The 19,237-nt window shown below is 29.2% G+C and overlaps 5 protein-coding genes across 5 annotated transcripts; 2 read left to right on the top strand and 3 right to left on the bottom strand.

Moving 5' to 3' along the window:
* Window positions 1–507: 507 nt before the first annotated feature.
* Window positions 508–2,501, top strand: LOC134830190 (zinc finger protein 460-like). The gene is made up of 2 exons (XM_063843589.1): window positions 508–1,305; window positions 1,982–2,501. The coding sequence occupies exons 1-2, from the start codon at window positions 546–548 to the stop codon at window positions 2,443–2,445; spliced, it is 1,224 nt and encodes a 407-aa protein (XP_063699659.1). The 5' UTR covers window positions 508–545; the 3' UTR covers window positions 2,446–2,501.
* Window positions 2,465–3,784, bottom strand: LOC134830191 (uncharacterized). The gene is made up of 4 exons (XM_063843591.1): window positions 3,403–3,784; window positions 2,962–3,021; window positions 2,817–2,908; window positions 2,465–2,760 (listed from the first exon to the last, which is right to left on the bottom strand). Exons 1-4 carry the CDS (start codon window positions 3,571–3,573, stop codon window positions 2,490–2,492), a joined length of 594 nt encoding a protein of 197 aa, XP_063699661.1. The 5' UTR covers window positions 3,574–3,784; the 3' UTR covers window positions 2,465–2,489.
* A 158-nt stretch (window positions 3,785–3,942) lies between these two features.
* On the top strand, window positions 3,943–4,926 carry LOC134831759 (protein cornichon homolog 4). Its single transcript, XM_063845570.1, has 4 exons — window positions 3,943–4,096; window positions 4,152–4,278; window positions 4,335–4,530; window positions 4,588–4,926. Exons 1-4 carry the CDS (start codon window positions 4,022–4,024, stop codon window positions 4,658–4,660), a joined length of 471 nt encoding a protein of 156 aa, XP_063701640.1. The 5' UTR covers window positions 3,943–4,021; the 3' UTR covers window positions 4,661–4,926.
* A 365-nt stretch (window positions 4,927–5,291) lies between these two features.
* Window positions 5,292–7,639, bottom strand: LOC134831918 (protein MTO1 homolog, mitochondrial). Its single transcript, XM_063845756.1, has 2 exons — window positions 7,493–7,639; window positions 5,292–7,428 (listed from the first exon to the last, which is right to left on the bottom strand). Exons 1-2 carry the CDS (start codon window positions 7,549–7,551, stop codon window positions 5,520–5,522), a joined length of 1,968 nt encoding a protein of 655 aa, XP_063701826.1. The 5' UTR covers window positions 7,552–7,639; the 3' UTR covers window positions 5,292–5,519.
* A 1,376-nt stretch (window positions 7,640–9,015) lies between these two features.
* LOC134828422 (acyl-CoA Delta-9 desaturase-like) lies at window positions 9,016–11,192 on the bottom strand. The gene is made up of 6 exons (XM_063841400.1): window positions 11,137–11,192; window positions 10,993–11,078; window positions 10,895–10,936; window positions 10,132–10,612; window positions 9,782–9,942; window positions 9,016–9,260 (listed from the first exon to the last, which is right to left on the bottom strand). The coding sequence occupies exons 1-6, from the start codon at window positions 11,190–11,192 to the stop codon at window positions 9,016–9,018; spliced, it is 1,071 nt and encodes a 356-aa protein (XP_063697470.1).
* Window positions 11,193–19,237: the final 8,045 nt, after the last annotated feature.

Genomic DNA, 19,237 nt, shown 5'->3' with positions numbered 1-19,237 from the left:
GTAAAATGTAGCCAGCTAGGACTCTATTTATACGGGAGACCCAACAAATGTTTTGTTATGAAAATGATAGAATCTCTCCTTTTACACATACACAGAGCAGCAGCAGCAGCAACACATTATCAACATCATCCAGCACAACATATTCCGTACCGTTATGCTTTTGTAGTAGGTTAGGTCGTCGTTGTTGCTGTCAAATGTACAGCTGGTTGGATAACGGTAAAGGATACCGTTAAAAAATTTTTTTTTAACAAAAATCCTTTCGAAGTGAATTTCTAATAAGAAAAAAAAATATTATGAGAAAAAAATTCTAATAAGAAAATTTTAAAAATTACCTGCCTTTTTAATTTGTTCTTGAATACTTCTTTTAAATAATTGGCAACCCTGTACCGTCTTCCGTAAATCGAGAATCCGCCTGTACTTTTTGTTTACATTTTTTGTTTGAGAAATTTTTCACCGCTTATTTAAAAAAAAAGTATTTTTTTAATAAAATTTAAATGAAATTTTCATGAAAATTTTGTTGAAAAAAAATTTCAAAACAATTTAAAATGGAAATTTCATCAAATACCTCAGAATTTGACAAAAATCAACTTTTATGTCAACTTTGTTTGTCCAAAGACGATTTGATACGCATCACAGCAGCAAAGGAAAGCTTAATCAACTCACTTCTCGGAATCAGTATCACAAAAAATCCATCGAATCGGCTTTGTATCAACTGCTCAAGTGCCTTAACTTCATTCGATAAATTCAGAAAAAACGCTGGAATGGCTCAAAATATCCTAAAAAGCGCTCGAGATGCATCAAAAGTATCTTTGAACATTTTAAGTGAGTCTGACGAGTCAACTTCTGCTGCTTTTGACACCGTACTGAGCTGGTTAACGGATGTAAATGTAATTTTGAGACATTTTCCTGCAAGATTTGAAATGGAAAAATCTCAAGAAGTACAAAAATCGAGGGAAAATTCTGAAAATTTTCTTCCAACTACTGATACGGAAAATACAAATACGAATTTCGAGATGGAATTTGAAGAAAATTCAGCTTCGGAAGAATCTGTGCACATAAAAGATGAAGTAAATTTGGAATTTCATACAAATTGTGACGAGGATATTGACGAAATGAGCTCAAATTCATTGGAAGAGGGAGAAATTCGAAAAAAAATTGAGGAAGAGATCCCTCAGGAAGTTCTTGTATTCAATCCTGACGAACATTTTGATAAAAGCGGACCGCCAAATCGGTATTACAAATGTCCCCAATGTGGAAAGCATTATTTTCGAACTGAATTAATTTATCATTTTTATACACATTCAGGTAAAATTTTTTAAAGAAATCAATTTTTCAATTTTTTAACTAAAATTTCTAATTTTTTAAAAATAGTTTTAAATTTTTTAAAATAAATTTTCAAATTTAAGAAAATTTATTTTTTCTTGTTTTAAACTTGTTTTAAAAAAAAAATAATTTTTAATTTCTTTTTTTTTTTATCGAATTTTTAAATTTTTTAACGAAAATTCAAATATTCAAAGTAATTTCAGTTTTTGTACAGGAAATTTTAAATTTTTTTAGCAATTTTAAATATTTTTATTTTTTTTTAAAGAGAATAAAATTTTATTTTTAATTTTTTTTTTAAATATATTATTTTTAATTTTTAAAAAAATTATTTTATTTATTTTTAAATTTTTATTTTTTTAAAGAAATTTTCAACTTTTTAATTTAAATTTTTTTTAATGAAATTTTTTTTTGAACAATTTTCAATTGTTTTAAAGAAATATTTAATTTTTTAAAAGAAATTTTCAATTTTTAAAAAATTTTTTTTAAAAATAATTTTCAAATTTTATTTAAAAAAAAAAATACATTTTCGATTTTTTTTTAATTTTAAGTTTTTTAAAGAAATTTTTAATTTTTTAAAATAAATTTTTTTTTTATTTTTAAGAATTTTTAAATTATTTAATTTTTTTTAAATTTTTATTTTTTTTTATTTTTTTTTTAGATTACAAACCTTTCAAATGTCCCCGCAAAGATTGCGATCATGCATGTTCAAATCCTTTCAACCTAATGAGGCACATGCGATACCGTCACAAATACAAAGAAGAAAAGGCAAAAATTTACTCTCGTTACTCCGAAGAACTCCAAAAAATGGAAAAATATTACGTGCCCCAGCTGAAATCCACAGGTCGACCTTTCCAATGTCCCGAATGCAACAAAACTTTCCATCGCACGGACCTTTACTACCATTTCAACGTACACAGAGACAATCGTCCCTTTGAATGTACCGCCGAAAATTGCTCAGAAACGTATTTCAGTCCTTCAGATTTAGCAAAACACGCGAAAAAAGTCCATGGAATCCAACTTGCGCCGGAAATGATGTTCGATCCGGCACTTTCAAGACCGGAAAAAGCAACAAGAATCAACGATGATTCACAAAACCAGCGAAAAAAACCGAAAAAAACGTAGAAAAAAATAAATTCATTAATATATATTCAATTTTTTTTACATATTTAGACAGGCAATGTATTGGAGACGCTACTTTTGAACATTTGTCCGAAGAATTTGATGCCAGAAGTGCCGCCAGGTACCATCGCGACAATGTTCAAAAATAAAAAGATCACTTGTGCAACGGCTGCGAGCACAGTTAACGGCGTACTTTGCAGAAAAATCGCAAAATACAGTGTCAGGATGAGACAAAGAACGTAACTGATGGAGACAAAAAGTTTCTCGCGCGCAAAAATCTGCTTTAGCATCGTCTTGAAGCCACTCAGGAAGGAAAAACTAAAAATAAAATTTTATTTAAAACAATTTTTGGCGGTTAAGGGACATTTTCTTACCTAATTATGAAACATAAGCTCCCCATTGTGTACAAAAGGGCGAATTTACGTGCTTTTAGCACAAGAACTGGGATGTAAATTGTCGATAAGATCTAAAAAATTTTAAAAAATTAATTTTAATTCGAGAAATTATGATAAAACTTACCATACAAAAAACTCCTAATCCCATAAATATCAAGAAACCCAGGATCCTTTGTATTCGTGTCTGTTAAAGTAGCAAAAAAAACACCCACGCATTAATTTTTCCGCCATTTTTGTCTTTATTTTATTTTTTTAAAATAAATTTCGTAAAAATTTCATAAATTCGTAAAAAAATTTTAAAATTTGTACGAAATAATTTAAAAAAAAAATAATTATTATTTTTAATTAAATTATTTTTTTACTAATATTTTAAAATAATTATTTTTTTAATTTTTAAATAATTATTTTTAAAAAATTTTAATTATTTTAAAAAATTAATTTTTTTTTTTTTAAATAAATTTCTTTAAAAATTTGATTTTTTTAAAGAAATTTATTTAAAAAAATATTTATTCAGCTTAAAACATAAAAAATAAACAAAAAAAACTTGAGACGTGGTAAAACTCACCAACTTCGGGCAACATTCCTGCTGCCCATCTTGCTGCAACCAACTATTTTCGGGGTCTCGGCGAAACCATCGGAACGTCGGTGTCGATATTTTGGGTATGCTAAAGTTGGTTTTCTTCTGGTCGCTTTGCAACAACAGGTACTGATCCAAATCCGTCTTTAAATTCGCCATTTTTTCGCCTTTTTGTGTGTTTCTAATTCAAAATTGCATTTAAAATGCGCCTTAACTTAACTAAATTCCTCTTTTTTCAATTTTTGGTGTCGTTTTCATGCAGCAACTAAATCCGGAAAGCAAATCGGGGCGAAACTTTCTTCGCTGCAATAAGGTTTAATTGTTATTTATTGCGATTTTCTCCTCTCACAAACGGATGACACATCATCGAAAATTGCCATCGGTGACGTAGCTCAGCTGATCGGCACCAGCATGCAAAAAAAAATTCCTGCCCATGTGCTCTGGGGCGGGCAGGAATTTTTTTTTGCATGCTGGTGCCGATCAGCTGTTCATCACTCTCATACATCTCACAAAGACCCGTGGCACAATTCTAGAGTGCCGAAAATATTACGGGCAAAAGTAAACAAATCGTCGGGAAAAGGACTTTGCTGCGGAAAAAACAGGAAAAATGCTGCCAGAAACGCTCGTTTTTATAATTTCCATGATAATTACCGGAAGTTTGTTGTTCCTGCTCGTCTATTTCGTAAGTTTTTCCTTTGTGAATTAAATTTTTAATAATTTTTATGAATTTTTTTCAGGTAATTATTCTCTCAGACCTCGAATGCGATTACTTAAATGCTCAAACATGTTGTTCCAAGTTGAATTTTTGGGTGATACCGAAATTAGCGTCCCACACTTTTCTCGCTTTTATACTTTTGATTCATCGTAAGTGCGAATTTCGTCATTTTTAATGAAAATTTCATCATTTTTTTAATTTTTAGAGTACTATGGACTCTTTTTACTCAACGTACCTGGCGTGGCGTGGCTTATTTATGAAAAAGTCAAGATCCCGTCGGGGAATTTGGGAGTTTATGATCCCGCCGAAATTCATAATCGAGGCATGATTCGGAAACATTTGAGGGATTGCATGATTTATCTTGGGTTTTATTTGCTCATTTTCTTCGTTTATTTGTATTAGTGAGTGATTTTTATGGATTTTTGTGAAATTTTTTATTAAAATTATTTTTTTTGTAGCATGATCATCGCTTTGCTCAAAGGAGATCCAATTAGACGTCACGAAGAAGGAGAAATAATCTCAGAATTTTAAATGAACAAATTTTTTTTAAATATTTGGAGGCCAAAGATCTTGACATTTATTATTTCAGCAGTTAATTGACGATAGGATAGTTTACACAGAAGATTTTTTTAAGGGTTGTGTGTTAGGTTGCTTTAAATGAAACTCAATAATAATTAAAAAAATTAAAAAAATATATTTTAAAAAAATTAAAAATTTTTTAAAATTTCAGGTAATTCTTTTAAAAATGTTTTATAATTATTTTAAAAAATTTTTAAATAAAAATTTTTTTTTTTAATTTAAAAAAATATTTTTTAATTTTTTTCAAATTTAAAAAAAAATTCATGAAAAATTTAAAATAAAATTTTTTTAAAATTTAAAAAAAAATTAATTTAAAAAAATGAAAAACGAATTTAAAATTAAAATTTAAATTTTTTTTTTTATTTTAAAATAATTAAATAATTTTTTATTAATTTTTTAAATTAAAAAAAAATTAAATTAAATTAATTTCAACTATTTTTGTTTTTATTTAATTTTTTAAAAATATTTTTAATTATTTTAAAATTTTTAATTTAATTTTTTTAAATTTTATTTTAATTATTTTAAAATTTTTAATTTAAAATTATTTTAAAATTTTATTTTAATTTTTTTTTTTTTTTTTTTTTAATTTTAAATTTGAGCAATAATGTTGGTTATTGAGTTTCATTTAAAACAACCATTTAATTAATTTTTCTTGATTATTTCATGTCGCCTACATGCAAAAATGTCACCCAAATCGATAATTTCGCGGAAATCAGACATGAGCTAGTCACTTTTTGTGTTCTATAGTACGTAAAATATTCATAAATTATTTACCAATTCATAGAAATCTTAATTTTTTATTAACCAGAAACTAATTTTTTGTCCTCATTGCTATCGCATTTCTCTGTTTGACGTATCCCAAAAGCCTCACAATTGTCGTCGGAGTAATTCCCTGTATCCTAGTTGCTGCTGCTATCGTTTGTGGCTTGATTTTAAGCAATTTTTCGCGTTCCTCAAAGGACAACGAGAGACTTTTCGACGTGTAATCGATCGCATCGGGAATTTCAAGTTCTTCGTTTCTCTGAACTTCTTCGACTTCCTTCGCTTGTTCGACAATAAATCGATCGTACATTGCTTCGATCGTCACTCTTTCACATAATTCACGATTTTCTGCGATCCAGTTGAAATTCGGGTCAATTTTTGCAATTGCTGCTAATGGAACGTTATCTCCGACGACTTCGAAGGCGGTTTTTTGTTGCGTCGTCTTGCTCGAGGGCAATTGAAGTTTTTTCTTCCAATCTTTATATGACATTGCAATTTCCTTTAGTTGTGCGACTGCTTTTTCGATATTTTGTCGCATTTGGATGCACCGCAGAAAGCGTTCTTTCGACACGAGACCAATTTCGAAGCCTTTTTCCGTAAGTCGTAAATCCGCGTTATCCGGGCGAAGCGTGAGACGAAATTCCGCACGTGATGTAAACATTCTGTAAGGCTCTGTGGTGCCATGTGTCGTCAAATCGTCAACCAAAACCCCGATATATGCTTCTGTTCGGCTCAAATAAAGCGGATTTCGGTCCGTGGCACGACAAGCAGCATTCGCTCCCGCTAAAACGCCTTGACTGGCAGCTTCTTCATAGCCCGTCGTGCCATTTATCTGTCCCGCAAAGAACAATCCGGCGACTTTTTTCGTCTCCAACGACGGAAACAGCTCCCGCGGATCCACAAAATCGTATTCGACGCCGTATCCGGGACGAGCCATCACCGCATTCTCCAATCCGGGCAGTTGTTGGATCAGTTTTTGCTGAAATTCGGCCGGAAGTGTGCACGAAAGCCCGTTTGGATAGATTAAATCGCTGTCAAAGCCTTCCGGTTCGAGCCAGATTTGATGCGAACGTTTCCCGAAACGCAAAACTTTCGATTCGATGCTCGGGCAGTAACGAGGCCCCGTAATTTCTTCCGTTACGTGTCGATTTTGGTGCAAATTAGACTTGACAATTGCATCAATGGCGGAATTTGTGTGAGTTAAATGGCACAAAAGTTGCTGTTCGGGCTCCAACCAGACTTTTTCGTTCATAAAAGAGAACGGAACGGGCGGATTGTCGCCTTGTTGCTTCTGAAGATGCGAAAAATCGATGGATTCTTTCTTAATTCTCGGCGGAGTGCCTGTTTTTAGGCGTCCCATGTTGAAACCGAGCTTTGCTAAACTTTTCGCTAATCCAATAGCGGGTCGATCGTTTATTCGTCCTGCTGGTCTCACTTCCAGCCCGATATTTATCTGTCCCGAGAGAAAAGTTCCCGTTGTGATGACCACAGATTTGCTGTAAATTTCTCTGCCATCTTCCAAAATAATTCCCTTGACTTTCGGGCGTTCAAGCGAATAATCGATTATTAAATCCTCGACGGAAGCTTCTTCAATAGCGAGATTTTCGATTTCACTCAATGCTCTTTGCACGGATTTTCGGTATAAATTTCGGTCGATTTGTGCACGAGGTCCCCATACTGCAGGACCCTTTCGACGATTCAGAATTTTATATTGAACGCCAGAAATGTCGCAACATTTCCCGCAAATGCCGTCTAAAGCATCGACTTCGCGCACGAGATGACCTTTGCCGATTCCGCCGAATGAGGGATTGCACGACATTTCGCCAATTGTGGATTTTTTGTGAGTTACGAGTAAGATGCGGTTGTTGGAAACGCGAGATGCGGCGGCACAAGCTTCAGTTCCCGCATGCCCGCCGCCGATTACGATGACATCGAATGCGGGAGATGCGGAATAATTTCTAAAAAAAAAATTAAAGTTACGTCAGATTGAGGAAAAAAATAGGAAAAAAGGGGAAAATTTACCTGAATATTGAAGAAAATCCCTTTAAATGTCGAAGTTTTGTGATGTTGAGATGAAACATCGTGAAATATTTGAGTTTATCGAGAGATTTTTGATAAAAATAAAGAATTATTTGAAGAGAAACAACAACACGGAATGAAACATGTGTGTCTCTTGTTATCGGAAACAGCTGATTGGTACAGTGGGGTTTCGATGCGTTGAACACTAAATTTATTGTGAGATTTTTAATTGTCAATTTTAATTTTTTTTTATTTTTGAAAATTTTATTTATTTTTTTTTTATTTTTAAAAATTTTATTTATTTTTTAATTAAATTTTTTAAATAATTTTAATTAAAAAATTTAAAAAAAAAATTTGAAATTAAAAATAAAATTAATTTAATAAAAAAAAAAAAAAATAATTAAATAAATAAAAATATATAAAATTTATAAATTTAATAATCATTAAACAATTTTTGTTAATTAAAAAATTTATAAATTCAAAAAAAAAATAAAATTAATAAAAATGTTTACGATAAAAAAATTTAAAAAAAAATAATTAAATAAATTTCTTTTACTATGAGGCAGAAATAGTTGATTTTCTTTTAAATTATGACAAAAGTTACAAACTACGCAGTAATTTTTTATTTATTTATTTTTTTTATAAAACAATGCAAAATCCATTAAAAAATTTTAATGTTCAGCTATCGGGTACAAAAAAAATCAGAAAAGGTTGAATTTTTAATTTGAAAAATTAAGGATGTTGTTAATTAATTTTTATTGTTTCTCAACTAGTTTACTTTATTTTACATGGATAAGCATTAATTGACCATAAATCCAAGATCATCAATAAAATCCAATTTTTGTTTTTGATGAATTTATGACATTTTATGATTTATGCCTTTCACTTTCGAACAATTTTAATTTGATTTTTGTTAATTTTTTAAAAATAAAAATCGAAAAAGGGGTTTTCTTAAGCTTGAAGTCGATCGAAGTTTTAACTCAATAAAATGATTTTTTTTTCAACATTTTAACATTTTCGTAAAAAAAATTATTTTGATTTAATTTTTTTATTTTTTTTTTTTTTTGTATTTTTTTTTTTTTTTTTGAATTGACAATCAAAGCTCTTTTTTACCGTAAGTCAAAAAAATTCTTAAACTTGAGCCTCGACTTAAAAAATTTAGAAAAAAATTCAAAAAAATTTTCATAATTTTTTTTATTGTTTTTAATGCAAAAAAAAAATATAAAAATTAATTTTATTCTAACTTTTTAAACTGAACCAACTTAATTTTTTTCTCCGTGTTAACATAAAATTTTTAGAATTTTTTAAGAAAAAAAAAGAGCAAAAGACAATAACCGCTTTAAAATTTGCTTTAAAAAAAATTTTGCCAGAAAATAAATTGGATTCATTTAAAAAAGAGCGAATGAGCAACACAAAGCAAAAGACACACATTTTAAAAAATTGACTTCATTTATTTATCATAACCACTAAAATACAAAACTAATAATAAAAAAAATATTTGAATGCAGACAAACCGGTTGACCTTGTTAACTTTCTTTGGTTGTAAGCTCCTGTTCGTCGTCGTAGTATATATTGGCTACACGCGATTTGTCACGCAAATCTTTATCGTCCCATCCCCAAATTGATTCATCGTTTTCTTCCGGTTCGAATTTCTGAATATTTTGATTGATATCAACTTCTTTGCTGTACAACTCGTGCGAACCATCTCCCGTTCGCAGCACACGTTTACGAATCATTTCGTCGGAGGCCGTTTTTAACTCGTATGCCCATCCTGGAAAAAAAATTAGTTGCTTTTAGTATGAATTCCATTCTTTTGACAAAATTTTAAAAAAATCTTAGTTTTCTTTTAAATTTGTAATGAAATTATTTTTAACATTTAATCTTAGCAAACTTTTTTTTTGAAAAATTAATTTTTTTAAATATAAAATTAATTTAAATTAAAATAATTTTTATTAGTTAAAAAAAATTATTTTATTTAATTAGTTAAATTTATTCAATTTTTATTATGTTTTTATTAAAATAATTATTTTATTTTTTTTAATAATAATAACCAAATTAAAAAGTAAAACTTTAAAAAAAATAAAATAATTATTTTAATAAAAAAAAAATAATGAAAATTTATTAAAATAAATTAATTAATAAATTTTAATTTTAATTTAATTTTTTTATTTAAAATTTAATTTTTTTATTTTTTATATAAAAAAATTTTTTTTATTTAAATTTTTATTTAAATAAATTAATTAAAATTTAATTACTTTTAAGAAAAAAAATTTTGTAAATAAAAAAACTTACCCATTTTAGCGAAGATTTCTATTAAGGCAGTTGACCAATTAAAACCCCATGATCCAAGTTCGGATGATCTGTAGTCCCAAGGGAAGACATGATGGAAATTGTGCCATCCTTCGCCCATAAGGAGATTAATAACGAATGTACTGTCGCTCGGCGTGATAGATCTATTTGACAAAAAGTTCAAATTTTGTTAGAAGTCAATTTATTTTTTTTTTGTGTAAAATATTTTTCAAAATCATAAATTTGCCTTTCTGAAACTATCTACGGATCATTTTAACCTCAAAATTTTCAAAACAAAGCAAAAATACGAATTTTGGCGGGAAAATATAAAATTCAAATTAACCGTTACTCACTTTTCATAAGGCTTCATTCCCCAAATGTGTGCCACACTATTGACGCACCAAACGCCATTCAGCACAAAAACGTAGCGGAAAACCGCGCAAACATAGAAAGCTGTCGATGCTGATTCTGACCAAAGCCACACAGGAATGTACGTTGGCAAGTAAAAGCAGCACAAAATCATCAACGGAATGAAATATTTTCGTTGGAACATGACGACGGGATCTGCTTCCAAATCGCTCATGTCAATGCATTTTCCCTTCGCAACGACATCCGGATGTTTTTTAACCATGAGCCAACCGATGTGCGAAAAGAAGAAACCACGTTTTGCGTTATATGGATCGGCGTCGGTATCCATGTACTTGTGATGAACTCGATGATCACGTGACCAATCGTAAATTGAACCTTGATGGGCAGTCGTTTGTAAAATCATCATGAAAATTCGCAAAGGTGTCTTTGCTTTGTACGTTTTGTGGCACCATAGGCGATGAGCTCCTGTTGAAAAAAAAAATTTAAAAAAAATTCGTTGAAAATTCATTTTTAGTAAAAACAAAATATTTTTTTAATATTTTTTTAATATTTTTTTATATATATTTTTTAAATAATTTTTAAAATATTTTTTACTATTTTTTTTAAATATTAATTTTTTATTATTTATTTATTTTTTTTTTTTAATTTTTTAATTGAATTTTGAATATTTGTTAATTAATTCAAAATTTTATTTAATAATTTAATTAATATTTAATATTTTAATTAAATATAAAAAAAAAAAATTACCTGCGCTAATGCCCAAGGCAGAATATGGAATCAAGAAAAGTGCTAAAAAGAAAATTTTTATAAATTTAATTTTTTTTCCTCTTTTTTTAATTTCTTACCGAATAAATTTGTCATTAATTTAGCTTTGGTAAAAACAAGATAAAAGCCATATACCGCAGCGAGGTGAATGTACACCAAAAGAATGCTGAAATAAAAAAAAACTCTCGAAAAATCTCGAAATTACGTAATAAAATTTCACTTACAGATTTAGCCAGACAATTTTCATCGGATGCTTAGACAATGTACTTGTTGCTGTCATTTTGATGATTTATTTCAAAAAATTTTGTAAAATTTTTCTGCAGGTGCGAAAAAAAAATTTTAACGAATTTAGAGAACAAAAAAATGAAAAATTGAGAAAGACGATCCAATATTAGTGAATTTTGTTTTAGAACTGTTGCAAAAAATATTCAAATCTCCTAATGTATCGCCAAAACTCAGCAAAAACAGGTCAAACTGGTAAAAAATTAACCAACCTGCTTGTATTAGGTCATTAGACGCAGCTGTATGGAAATTTTGCGTATCTTCCTATTTTTATGTCGCAGACATGTTGAGATTTTGGCAAAATTTACGTAAATGCAAATTTTATTCACAGTGTCTGTTGCTGTATCGATAAATTTTATATATCATAGGAATTCCGGATGATGTAAATTTTGAACTTGAACTTCAAATTTTAAGTTTCGTGTGTTGTTTTGCATAAATTTTATTTTACGCATGGATGTATTGTTTTGAATATTTATTCTTTTATTGCTTGAAAATAAATATTTTTATTTTTTTCGAAAGTAAAAGCTTTTAATTTAGCCTTAATTTTTTTTTGTGTAATAAAATAATAAAAAAAAATATTTGATGTTTATTTTAGTTCAAAAAAAAATTAAAAAATGATAAAAGAGGCACTGAAAAAATTTATTTTGTGTAAATTTTATTTAATGAATTTTATTTAATTTTATTTATATTAAAATTAATTAAAATTATAAATAAATGATTTTAAATAAATTGAATTAAATTAAATTAAATTTTTAATTTTTTCAAATACAATAAAAAAAACAATAACTTAATATAAAAAAATAAACAATTAAATAAAAAAAAATTTAAATAATTTAATTAATTACAACTGTCGAAAAATTTATTAATGTTAAAATTTATATATTTTTAGATATTAATTTCATTAATTTTTCAAAATAAAATAATATATAGAAACAACTTTTGTTTTGGACTTTTTCTAAATTTTGCGTTTTCGATGTACAGGAGCCATTTAAAGATGTTAGCAAAAAAAAAATTTAAGTCAAAATCCTCTTATTATGAGGGCTCACATATCGATTTTTCAAAATTTTTTCAACTTTTGTAGATCACGGTTCTCCGTCTCAAAATGAAGGTTTTGATGTTAGAAACAACTTTTGTTTTGGACTTTTTCTAAATTTTGCGTTTTCGATGTACAGGAGCCATTTAAAGATGTTAGCAAAAAAAAAAAAAATTAAGTCAAAATCCTCTTATTATGAGGGCTCACATATCGATTTTTCAAAATTTTTTCAACTTTTGTAGATCACGGTTCTCCGTCTCAAAATGAAGGTTTTGATGTTAGAAACAACTTTTGTTTTGGACTTTTTCTAAATTTTGCGTTTTCGATGTACAGGAGCCATTTAAAGATGTTAGCAAAAAAAATTGATGAAAAAAAATTTAAGTCAAAATCCTCTTATTATGAGGGCTCACATATCGATTTTTCAAAATTTTTTCAACTTTTGTAGATCACGGTTCTCCGTCTCAAAATGAAGGTTTTGATGTTAGAAACAACTTTTGTTTTGGACTTTTTCTAAATTTTGCGTTTTCGATGTACAGGAGCCATTTAAAGATGTTAGCAAAAAAAATTGATGAAAAAAAATTTAAGTCAAAATCCTCTTATTATGAGGGCTCACATACCGATTTTTCAAAATTTTTTCAACTTTTGTAGATCACGGTTCTCCGTCTCAAAATGAAGGTTTTGATGTTAGAAACAACTTTTGTTTTGGACTTTTTCTAAATTTTGCGTTTTCGATGTACAGGAGCCATTTAAAGATGTTAGCAAAAAAAAAAAAAAAAATTTAAGTCAAAATCCTCTTATTATGAGGGCTCACATACCGATTTTTCAAAATTTTTTCAACTTTTGTAGATCACGGTTCTCCGTCTCAAAATGAAGGTTTTGATGTTAGAAACAACTTTTGTTTTGGACTTTTTCTAAATTTTGCGTTTTCGATGTACAGGCGCCATTTAAAGATGTTAGCAAAAAAAAAATAGAAATCCTCTTATTATGAGGGCTCACATACCGATTTTTCAAAATTTTTTCAACTTTTGTAGATCACGGTTCTCCGTCTCAAAATGAAGGTTTTGATGTTAGAAACAACTTTTGTTTTGGACTTTTTCTAAATTTTGCGTTTTCGATGTACAGGAGCCATTTAAAGATGTTAGCAAAAAAAATTGATGAAAAAAAATTTAAGTCAAAATCCTCTTATTATGAGGGCTCACATACCGATTTTTCAAAATTTTTTCAACTTTTGTAGATCACGGTTCTCCGTCTCAAAATGAAGGTTTTGATGTTAGAAACAACTTTTGTTTTGGACTTTTTCTAAATTTTGCGTTTTCGATGTACAGGAGCCATTTAAAGATGTTAGCAAAAAAAATTGATGAAAAAAAATTTAAGTCAAAATCCTCTTATTATGAGGGCTCACATACCGATTTTTCAAAATTTTTTCAACTTTTGTAGATCACGGTTCTCCGTCTCAAAATGAAGGTTTTGATGTTAGAAACAACTTTTGTTTTGGACTTTTTCTAAATTTTGCGTTTTCGATGTACAGGAGCCATTTAAAGATGTTAGCAAAAAAAATTGATAAAAAAAATTTAAGTCAAAATCCTCTTATTATGAGGGCTCACATACCGATTTTTCAAAATTTTTTCAACTTTTGTAGATCACGGTTCTCCGTCTCAAAATGAAGGTTTTGATGTTAGAAACAACTTTTGTTTTGGACTTTTTCTAAATTTTGCGTTTTCGATGTACAGGAGCCATTTAAAGATGTTAGCAAAAAAAAAATTTAAGTCAAAATCCTCTTATTATGAGGGCTCACATACCGATTTTTCAAAATTTTTTCAACTTTTGTAGATCACGGTTCTCCGTCTCAAAATGAAGGTTTTGATGTTAGAAACAACTTTTGTTTTGGACTTTTTCTAAATTTTGCGTTTTCGATGTACAGGAGCCATTTAAAGATGTTAGCAAAAAATGAAAAAAAAAATTAAGTCAAAATCCTCTTATTATGAGGGCTCACATACCGATTTTTCAAAATTTTTTCAACTTTTGTAGATCACGGTTCTCCGTCTCAAAATGAAGGTTTTGATGTTAGAAACAACTTTTGTTTTGGACTTTTTCTAAATTTTGCGTTTTCGATGTACAGGCGCCATTTAAAGATGTTAGCAAAAAAAAATTGATAAAAAAAAATTTAAGTCAAAATCCTCTTATTATGAGGGCTCACATACCGATTTTTCAAAATTTTTTCAACTTTTGTAGATCACGGTTCTCCGTCTCAAAATGAAGGTTTTGATGTTAGAAACAACTTTTGTTTTGGACTTTTTCTAAATTTTGCGTTTTCGATGTACAGGCGCCATTTAAAGATGTTAGCAAAAAAAATTGATGAAAAAAAATTTAAGTCAAAATCCTCTTATTATGAGGGCTCACATACCGATTTTTCAAAATTTTTTCAACTTTTGTAGATCACGGTTCTCCGTCTCAAAATGAAGGTTTTGATGTTAGAAACAACTTTTGTTTTGGACTTTTTCTAAATTTTGCGTTTTCGATGTACAGGCGCCATTTAAAGATGTTAGCAAAAAAAATTTAAGTCAAAATCCTCTTATTATGAGGGCTCACATACCGATTTTTCAAAATTTTTTCAACTTTTGTAGATCACGGTTCTCCGTCTCAAAATGAAGGTTTTGATGTTAGAAACAACTTTTGTTTTGGACTTTTTCTAAATTTTGCGTTTTCGATGTACAGGCGCCATTTAAAGATGTTAGCAAAAAAAATTTAAGTCAAAATCCTCTTATTATGAGGGCTCACATACCGATTTTTCAAAATTTTTTCAACTTTTGTAGATCACGGTTCTCCGTCTCAAAATGAAGGTTTTGATGTTAGAAACAACTTTTGTTTTGGACTTTTTCTAAATTTTGCGTTTTCGATGTACAGGCGCCATTTAAAGATGTTAGCAAAAAAAATTTAAGTCAAAATCCTCTTATTATGAGGGCTCACATACCGATTTTTCAAAATTTTTTCAACTTTTGTAGATCACGGTTCTCCGTCTCAAAATGAAGGTTTTGATGTTAGAAACAACTTTTGTTTTGGACTTTTTCTAAATTTTGCGTTTTCGATGTACAGGAGCCATTTAAAGATGTTAGCAAAAAAAATTTTAGTCAAAATCCTCTTATTATGAGGGCTCACATACCGATTTTTCAAAATTTTTTCAACTTTTGTAGATCACGGTTCTCCGTCTCAAAATGAAGGTTTTGATGTTAGAAACAACTTTTGTTTTGGACTTTTTCTAAATTTTGCGTTTTCGATGTACAGGCGCCATTTAAAGATGTTAGCAAAAAAAAAATTTAAGTCAAAATCCTCTTATTATGAGGGCTCACATACCGATTTTTCAAAATTTTTTCAACTTTTGTAGATCACGGTTCTCCGTCTCAAAATGAAGGTTTTGATGTTAGAAACAACTTTTGTTTTGGACTTTTTCTAAATTTTGCGTTTTCGATGTACAGGCGCCATTTAAAGATGTTAGCAAAAAAAAAATTTAAGTCAAAATCCTCTTATTATGAGGGCTCACATACCGATTTTTCAAAATTTTTTCAACTTTTGTAGATCACGGTTCTCCGTCTCAAAATGAAGGTTTTGATGTTAGAAACAACTTTTGTTTTGGACTTTTTCTAAATTTTGCGTTTTCGATGTACAGGCGCCATTTAAAGATGTTAGCAAAAAAAATTTAAGTCAAAATCCTCTTATTATGAGGGCTCACATACCGATTTTTCAAAATTTTTTCAACTTTTGTAGATCACGGTTCTCCGTCTCAAAATGAAGGTTTTGATGTTAGAAACAACTTTTGTTTTGGACTTTTTCTAAATTTTGCGTTTTCGATGTACAGGAGCCATTTAAAGATGTTAGCAAAAAAAAATGAAAAAAAATTTAAGTCAAAATCCTCTTATTATGAGGGCTCACATACCGATTTTTCAAAATTTTTTCAACTTTTGTAGATCACGGTTCTCCGTCTCAAAATGAAGGTTTTGATGTTAGAAACAACTTTTGTTTTGGACTTTTTCTAAATTTTGCGTTTTCGATGTACAGGAGCCATTTAAAGATGTTAGCAAAAAAAAATGAAAAAAAATTTAAGTCAAAATCCTCTTATTATGAGGGCTCACATACCGATTTTTCAAAATTTTTTCAACTTTTGTAGATCACGGTTCTCCGTCTCAAAATGAAGGTTTTGATGTTAGAAACAACTTTTGTTTTGGACTTTTTCTAAATTTTGCGTTTTCGATGTACAGGCGCCATTTAAAGATGTTAGCAAAAAAAAAATTTAAGTCAAAATCCTCTTATTATGAGGGCTCACATACCGATTTTTCAAAATTTTTTCAACTTTTGTAGATCACGGTTCTCCGTCTCAAAATGAAGGTTTTGATGTTAGAAACAACTTTTGTTTTGGACTTTTTCTAAATTTTGCGTTTTCGATGTACAGGAGCCATTTAAAGATGTTAGCAAAAAAAATTGATGAAAAAAAAATTTAAGTCAAAATCCTCTTATTATGAGGGCTCACATACCGATTTTTCAAAATTTTTTCAACTTTTGTAGATCACGGTTCTCCGTCTCAAAATGAAGGTTTTGATGTTAGAAACAACTTTTGTTTTGGACTTTTTCTAAATTTTGCGTTTCCGATGTACAGGCGCCATTTAAAGATGTTAGCAAAAAAAATTTAAGTCAAAATCCTCTTATTATGAGGGCTCACATACCGATTTTTCAAAATTTTTTCAACTTTTGTAGATCACGGTTCTCCGTTTCAAAATGAAGGTTTTGATGTTAGAAACAACTTTTGTTTTGGACTTTTTCTAAATTTTGCGTTTCCGATGTACAGGCGCCATTTAAAGATGTTAGCAAAAAAAAATTTAAGTCAAAATCCTCTTATTATGAGGGCTCACATACCGATTTTTCAAAATTTTTTCAACTTTTGTAGATCACGGTTCTCCGTCTCAAAATGAAGGTTTTGATGTTAGAAACAACTTTTGTTTTGGACTTTTTCTAAATTTTGCGTTTTCGATGTACAGGAGCCATTTAAAGATGTTAGCAAAAAAAATTTAAGTCAAAATCCTCTTATTATGAGGGCTCACATACCGATTTTTCAAAATTTTTTCAACTTTTGTAGATCACGGTTCTCCGTCTCAAAATGAAGGTTTTGATGTTAGAAACAACTTTTGTTTTGGACTTTTTCTAAATTTTGCGTTTTCGATGTACAGGAGCCATTTAAAGATGTTAGCAAAAAAAATTTAAGTCAAAATCCTCTTATTATGAGGGCTCACATACCGATTTTTCAAAATTTTTTCAACTTTTGTAGATCACGGTTCTCCGTCTCAAAATGAAGGTTTTGATGTTAGAAACAACTTTTGTTTTGGACTTTTTCTAAATTTTGCGTTTTCGATGTACAGGAGCCATTTAAAGATGTTAGCAAAAAAAATTTAAGTCAAAATCCTCTTATTATGAGGGCTCACATACCGATTTTTCAAAATTTTTTCAACTTTTGTAGATCACGGTTCTCCGTCTCAAAATGAAGGTTTTGATGTTAGAAACAACTTTTGTTTTGGACTTTTTCTAAATTTTGCGTTTTCGATGTACAGGAGCCATTTAAAGATGTTAGCAAAAAAAATTGATGAAAAAAAATTTAAGTCAAAATCCTCTTATTATGAGGGCTCACATACCGATTTTTCAAAATTTTTTCAACTTTTGTAGATCACGGTTCTCCGTCTCAAAATGAAGGTTTTGATGTTAGAAACAACTTTTGTTTTGGACTTTTTCTAAATTTTGCGTTTTCGATGTACAGGAGCCATTTAAAGATGTTAGCAAAAAAAAAAACAACTTTTGATTTTTCTAAATTTTGATGTACAATTTAAAATGTTAGCAAAAAAAATTTAAGTCAAAATCCTCTTATTATGAGGGCTCACATACCGATTTTTCAAAATTTTTTCAACTTTTGTAGATCACGGTTCTCCGTCTCAAAATGAAGGTTTTGATGTTAGAAACAACTTTTGTTTTGGACTTTTTCTAAATTTTGCGTTTTCGATGTACAGGAGCCATTTAAAGATGTTAGCAAAAAAAATTTAAGTCAAAATCCTCTTATTATGAGGGCTCACATACCGATTTTTCAAAATTTTTTCAACTTTTGTAGATCACGGTTCTCCGTCTCAAAATGAAGGTTTTGATGTTAGAAACAACTTTTGTTTTGGACTTTTTCTAAATTTTGCGTTTTCGATGTACAGGAGCCATTTAAAGATGTTAGCAAAAAAATTGAAAAAAAAAAAATAAAGTCAAAATCCTCTTATTATGAGGGCTCACATACCGATTTTTCAAAATTTTTTCAACTTTTGTAGATCACGGTTCTCCGTCTCAAAATGAAGGTTTTGATGTTAGAAACAACTTTTGTTTTGGACTTTTTCTAAATTTTGCGTTTTCGATGTACAGGAGCCATTTAAAGATGTTAGCAAAAAAAAAAAAAAAAATTTAAGTCAAAATCCTCTTATTATGAGGGCTCACATACCGATTTTTCAAAATTTTTTCAACTTTTGTAGATCACGGTTCTCCGTCTCAAAATGAAGGTTTTGATGTTAGAAACAACTTTTGTTTTGGACTTTTTCTAAATTTTGCGTTTTCGATGTACAGGAGCCATTTAACGATGTTAATTGATGAAAAAAAATTTAAGTCAAAATCCTCTTATTATGAGGGCTCACATACCGATTTTTCAAAATTTTTTCAACTTTTGTAGATCACGGTTCTCCGTCTCAAAATGAAGGTTTTGATGTTAGAAACAACTTTTGTTTTGGACTTTTTCTAAATTTTGCGTTTTCGATGTACAGGAGCCATTTAAAGATGTTAGCAAAAAAAAAAAATTAAGTCAAAATCCTCTTATTATGAGGGCTCACATACCGATTTTTCAAAATTTTTTCAACTTTTGTAGATCACGGTTCTCCGTCTCAAAATGAAGGTTTTGATGTTAGAAACAACTTTTGTTTTGGACTTTTTCTAAATTTTGCGTTTTC

The sequence above is a fragment of the Culicoides brevitarsis genome, chromosome 2 (assembly GCF_036172545.1).
Source record: "Culicoides brevitarsis isolate CSIRO-B50_1 chromosome 2, AGI_CSIRO_Cbre_v1, whole genome shotgun sequence".
Taxonomy (NCBI): Eukaryota; Metazoa; Arthropoda; class Insecta; order Diptera; family Ceratopogonidae; genus Culicoides; species Culicoides brevitarsis.
Note: the sequence above shows the minus strand (reverse complement) of the source record. Positions and strands in the feature narration are given on the sequence as shown.

Bases quoted from the DNA above. Each gene is read 5' to 3' on its own strand.
- LOC134830191 (XM_063843591.1), bottom strand. From the start codon at position 3,573: ATGGCGAATTTAAAGACGGATTTGGATCAGTACCTGTTGTTGCAAAGC. The intron at 3,022-3,402 runs GTGAGTTTTACC...CTACTTTAACAG, and splicing joins AGGAATGTTGCCCGAAGTTG to ACACGAATACAAAGGATCCT. The intron at 2,761-2,816 runs GTAAGAAAATGT...TTTTATTTTTAG, and splicing joins AGCTTATGTTTCATAATTAG to TTTTTCCTTCCTGAGTGGCT.
- LOC134830190 (XM_063843589.1), top strand. From the start codon at position 546: ATGGAAATTTCATCAAATACCTCAGAATTTGACAAAAATCAACTTTTA. The intron at 1,306-1,981 runs GTAAAATTTTTT...TTTTTTTTTTAG, and splicing joins TCATTTTTATACACATTCAG to ATTACAAACCTTTCAAATGT.
- LOC134831918 (XM_063845756.1), bottom strand. From the start codon at position 7,551: ATGTTTCATCTCAACATCACAAAACTTCGACATTTAAAGGGATTTTCT. The intron at 7,429-7,492 runs GTAAATTTTCCC...TTTTTTTTTTAG, and splicing joins GGATTTTCTTCAATATTCAG to AAATTATTCCGCATCTCCCG.
- LOC134831759 (XM_063845570.1), top strand. From the start codon at position 4,022: ATGCTGCCAGAAACGCTCGTTTTTATAATTTCCATGATAATTACCGGA. The intron at 4,097-4,151 runs GTAAGTTTTTCC...AATTTTTTTCAG, and splicing joins TGTTCCTGCTCGTCTATTTC to GTAATTATTCTCTCAGACCT. The intron at 4,531-4,587 runs GTGAGTGATTTT...TTTTTTTTGTAG, and splicing joins TTCTTCGTTTATTTGTATTA to CATGATCATCGCTTTGCTCA.
- LOC134828422 (XM_063841400.1), bottom strand. From the start codon at position 11,192: ATGACAGCAACAAGTACATTGTCTAAGCATCCGATGAAAATTGTCTGG. The intron at 10,937-10,992 runs GTAAGAAATTAA...TTTTCTTTTTAG, and splicing joins ATTAATGACAAATTTATTCG to CACTTTTCTTGATTCCATAT. The intron at 9,943-10,131 runs GTGAGTAACGGT...TTTGTCAAATAG, and splicing joins GGAATGAAGCCTTATGAAAA to ATCTATCACGCCGAGCGACA.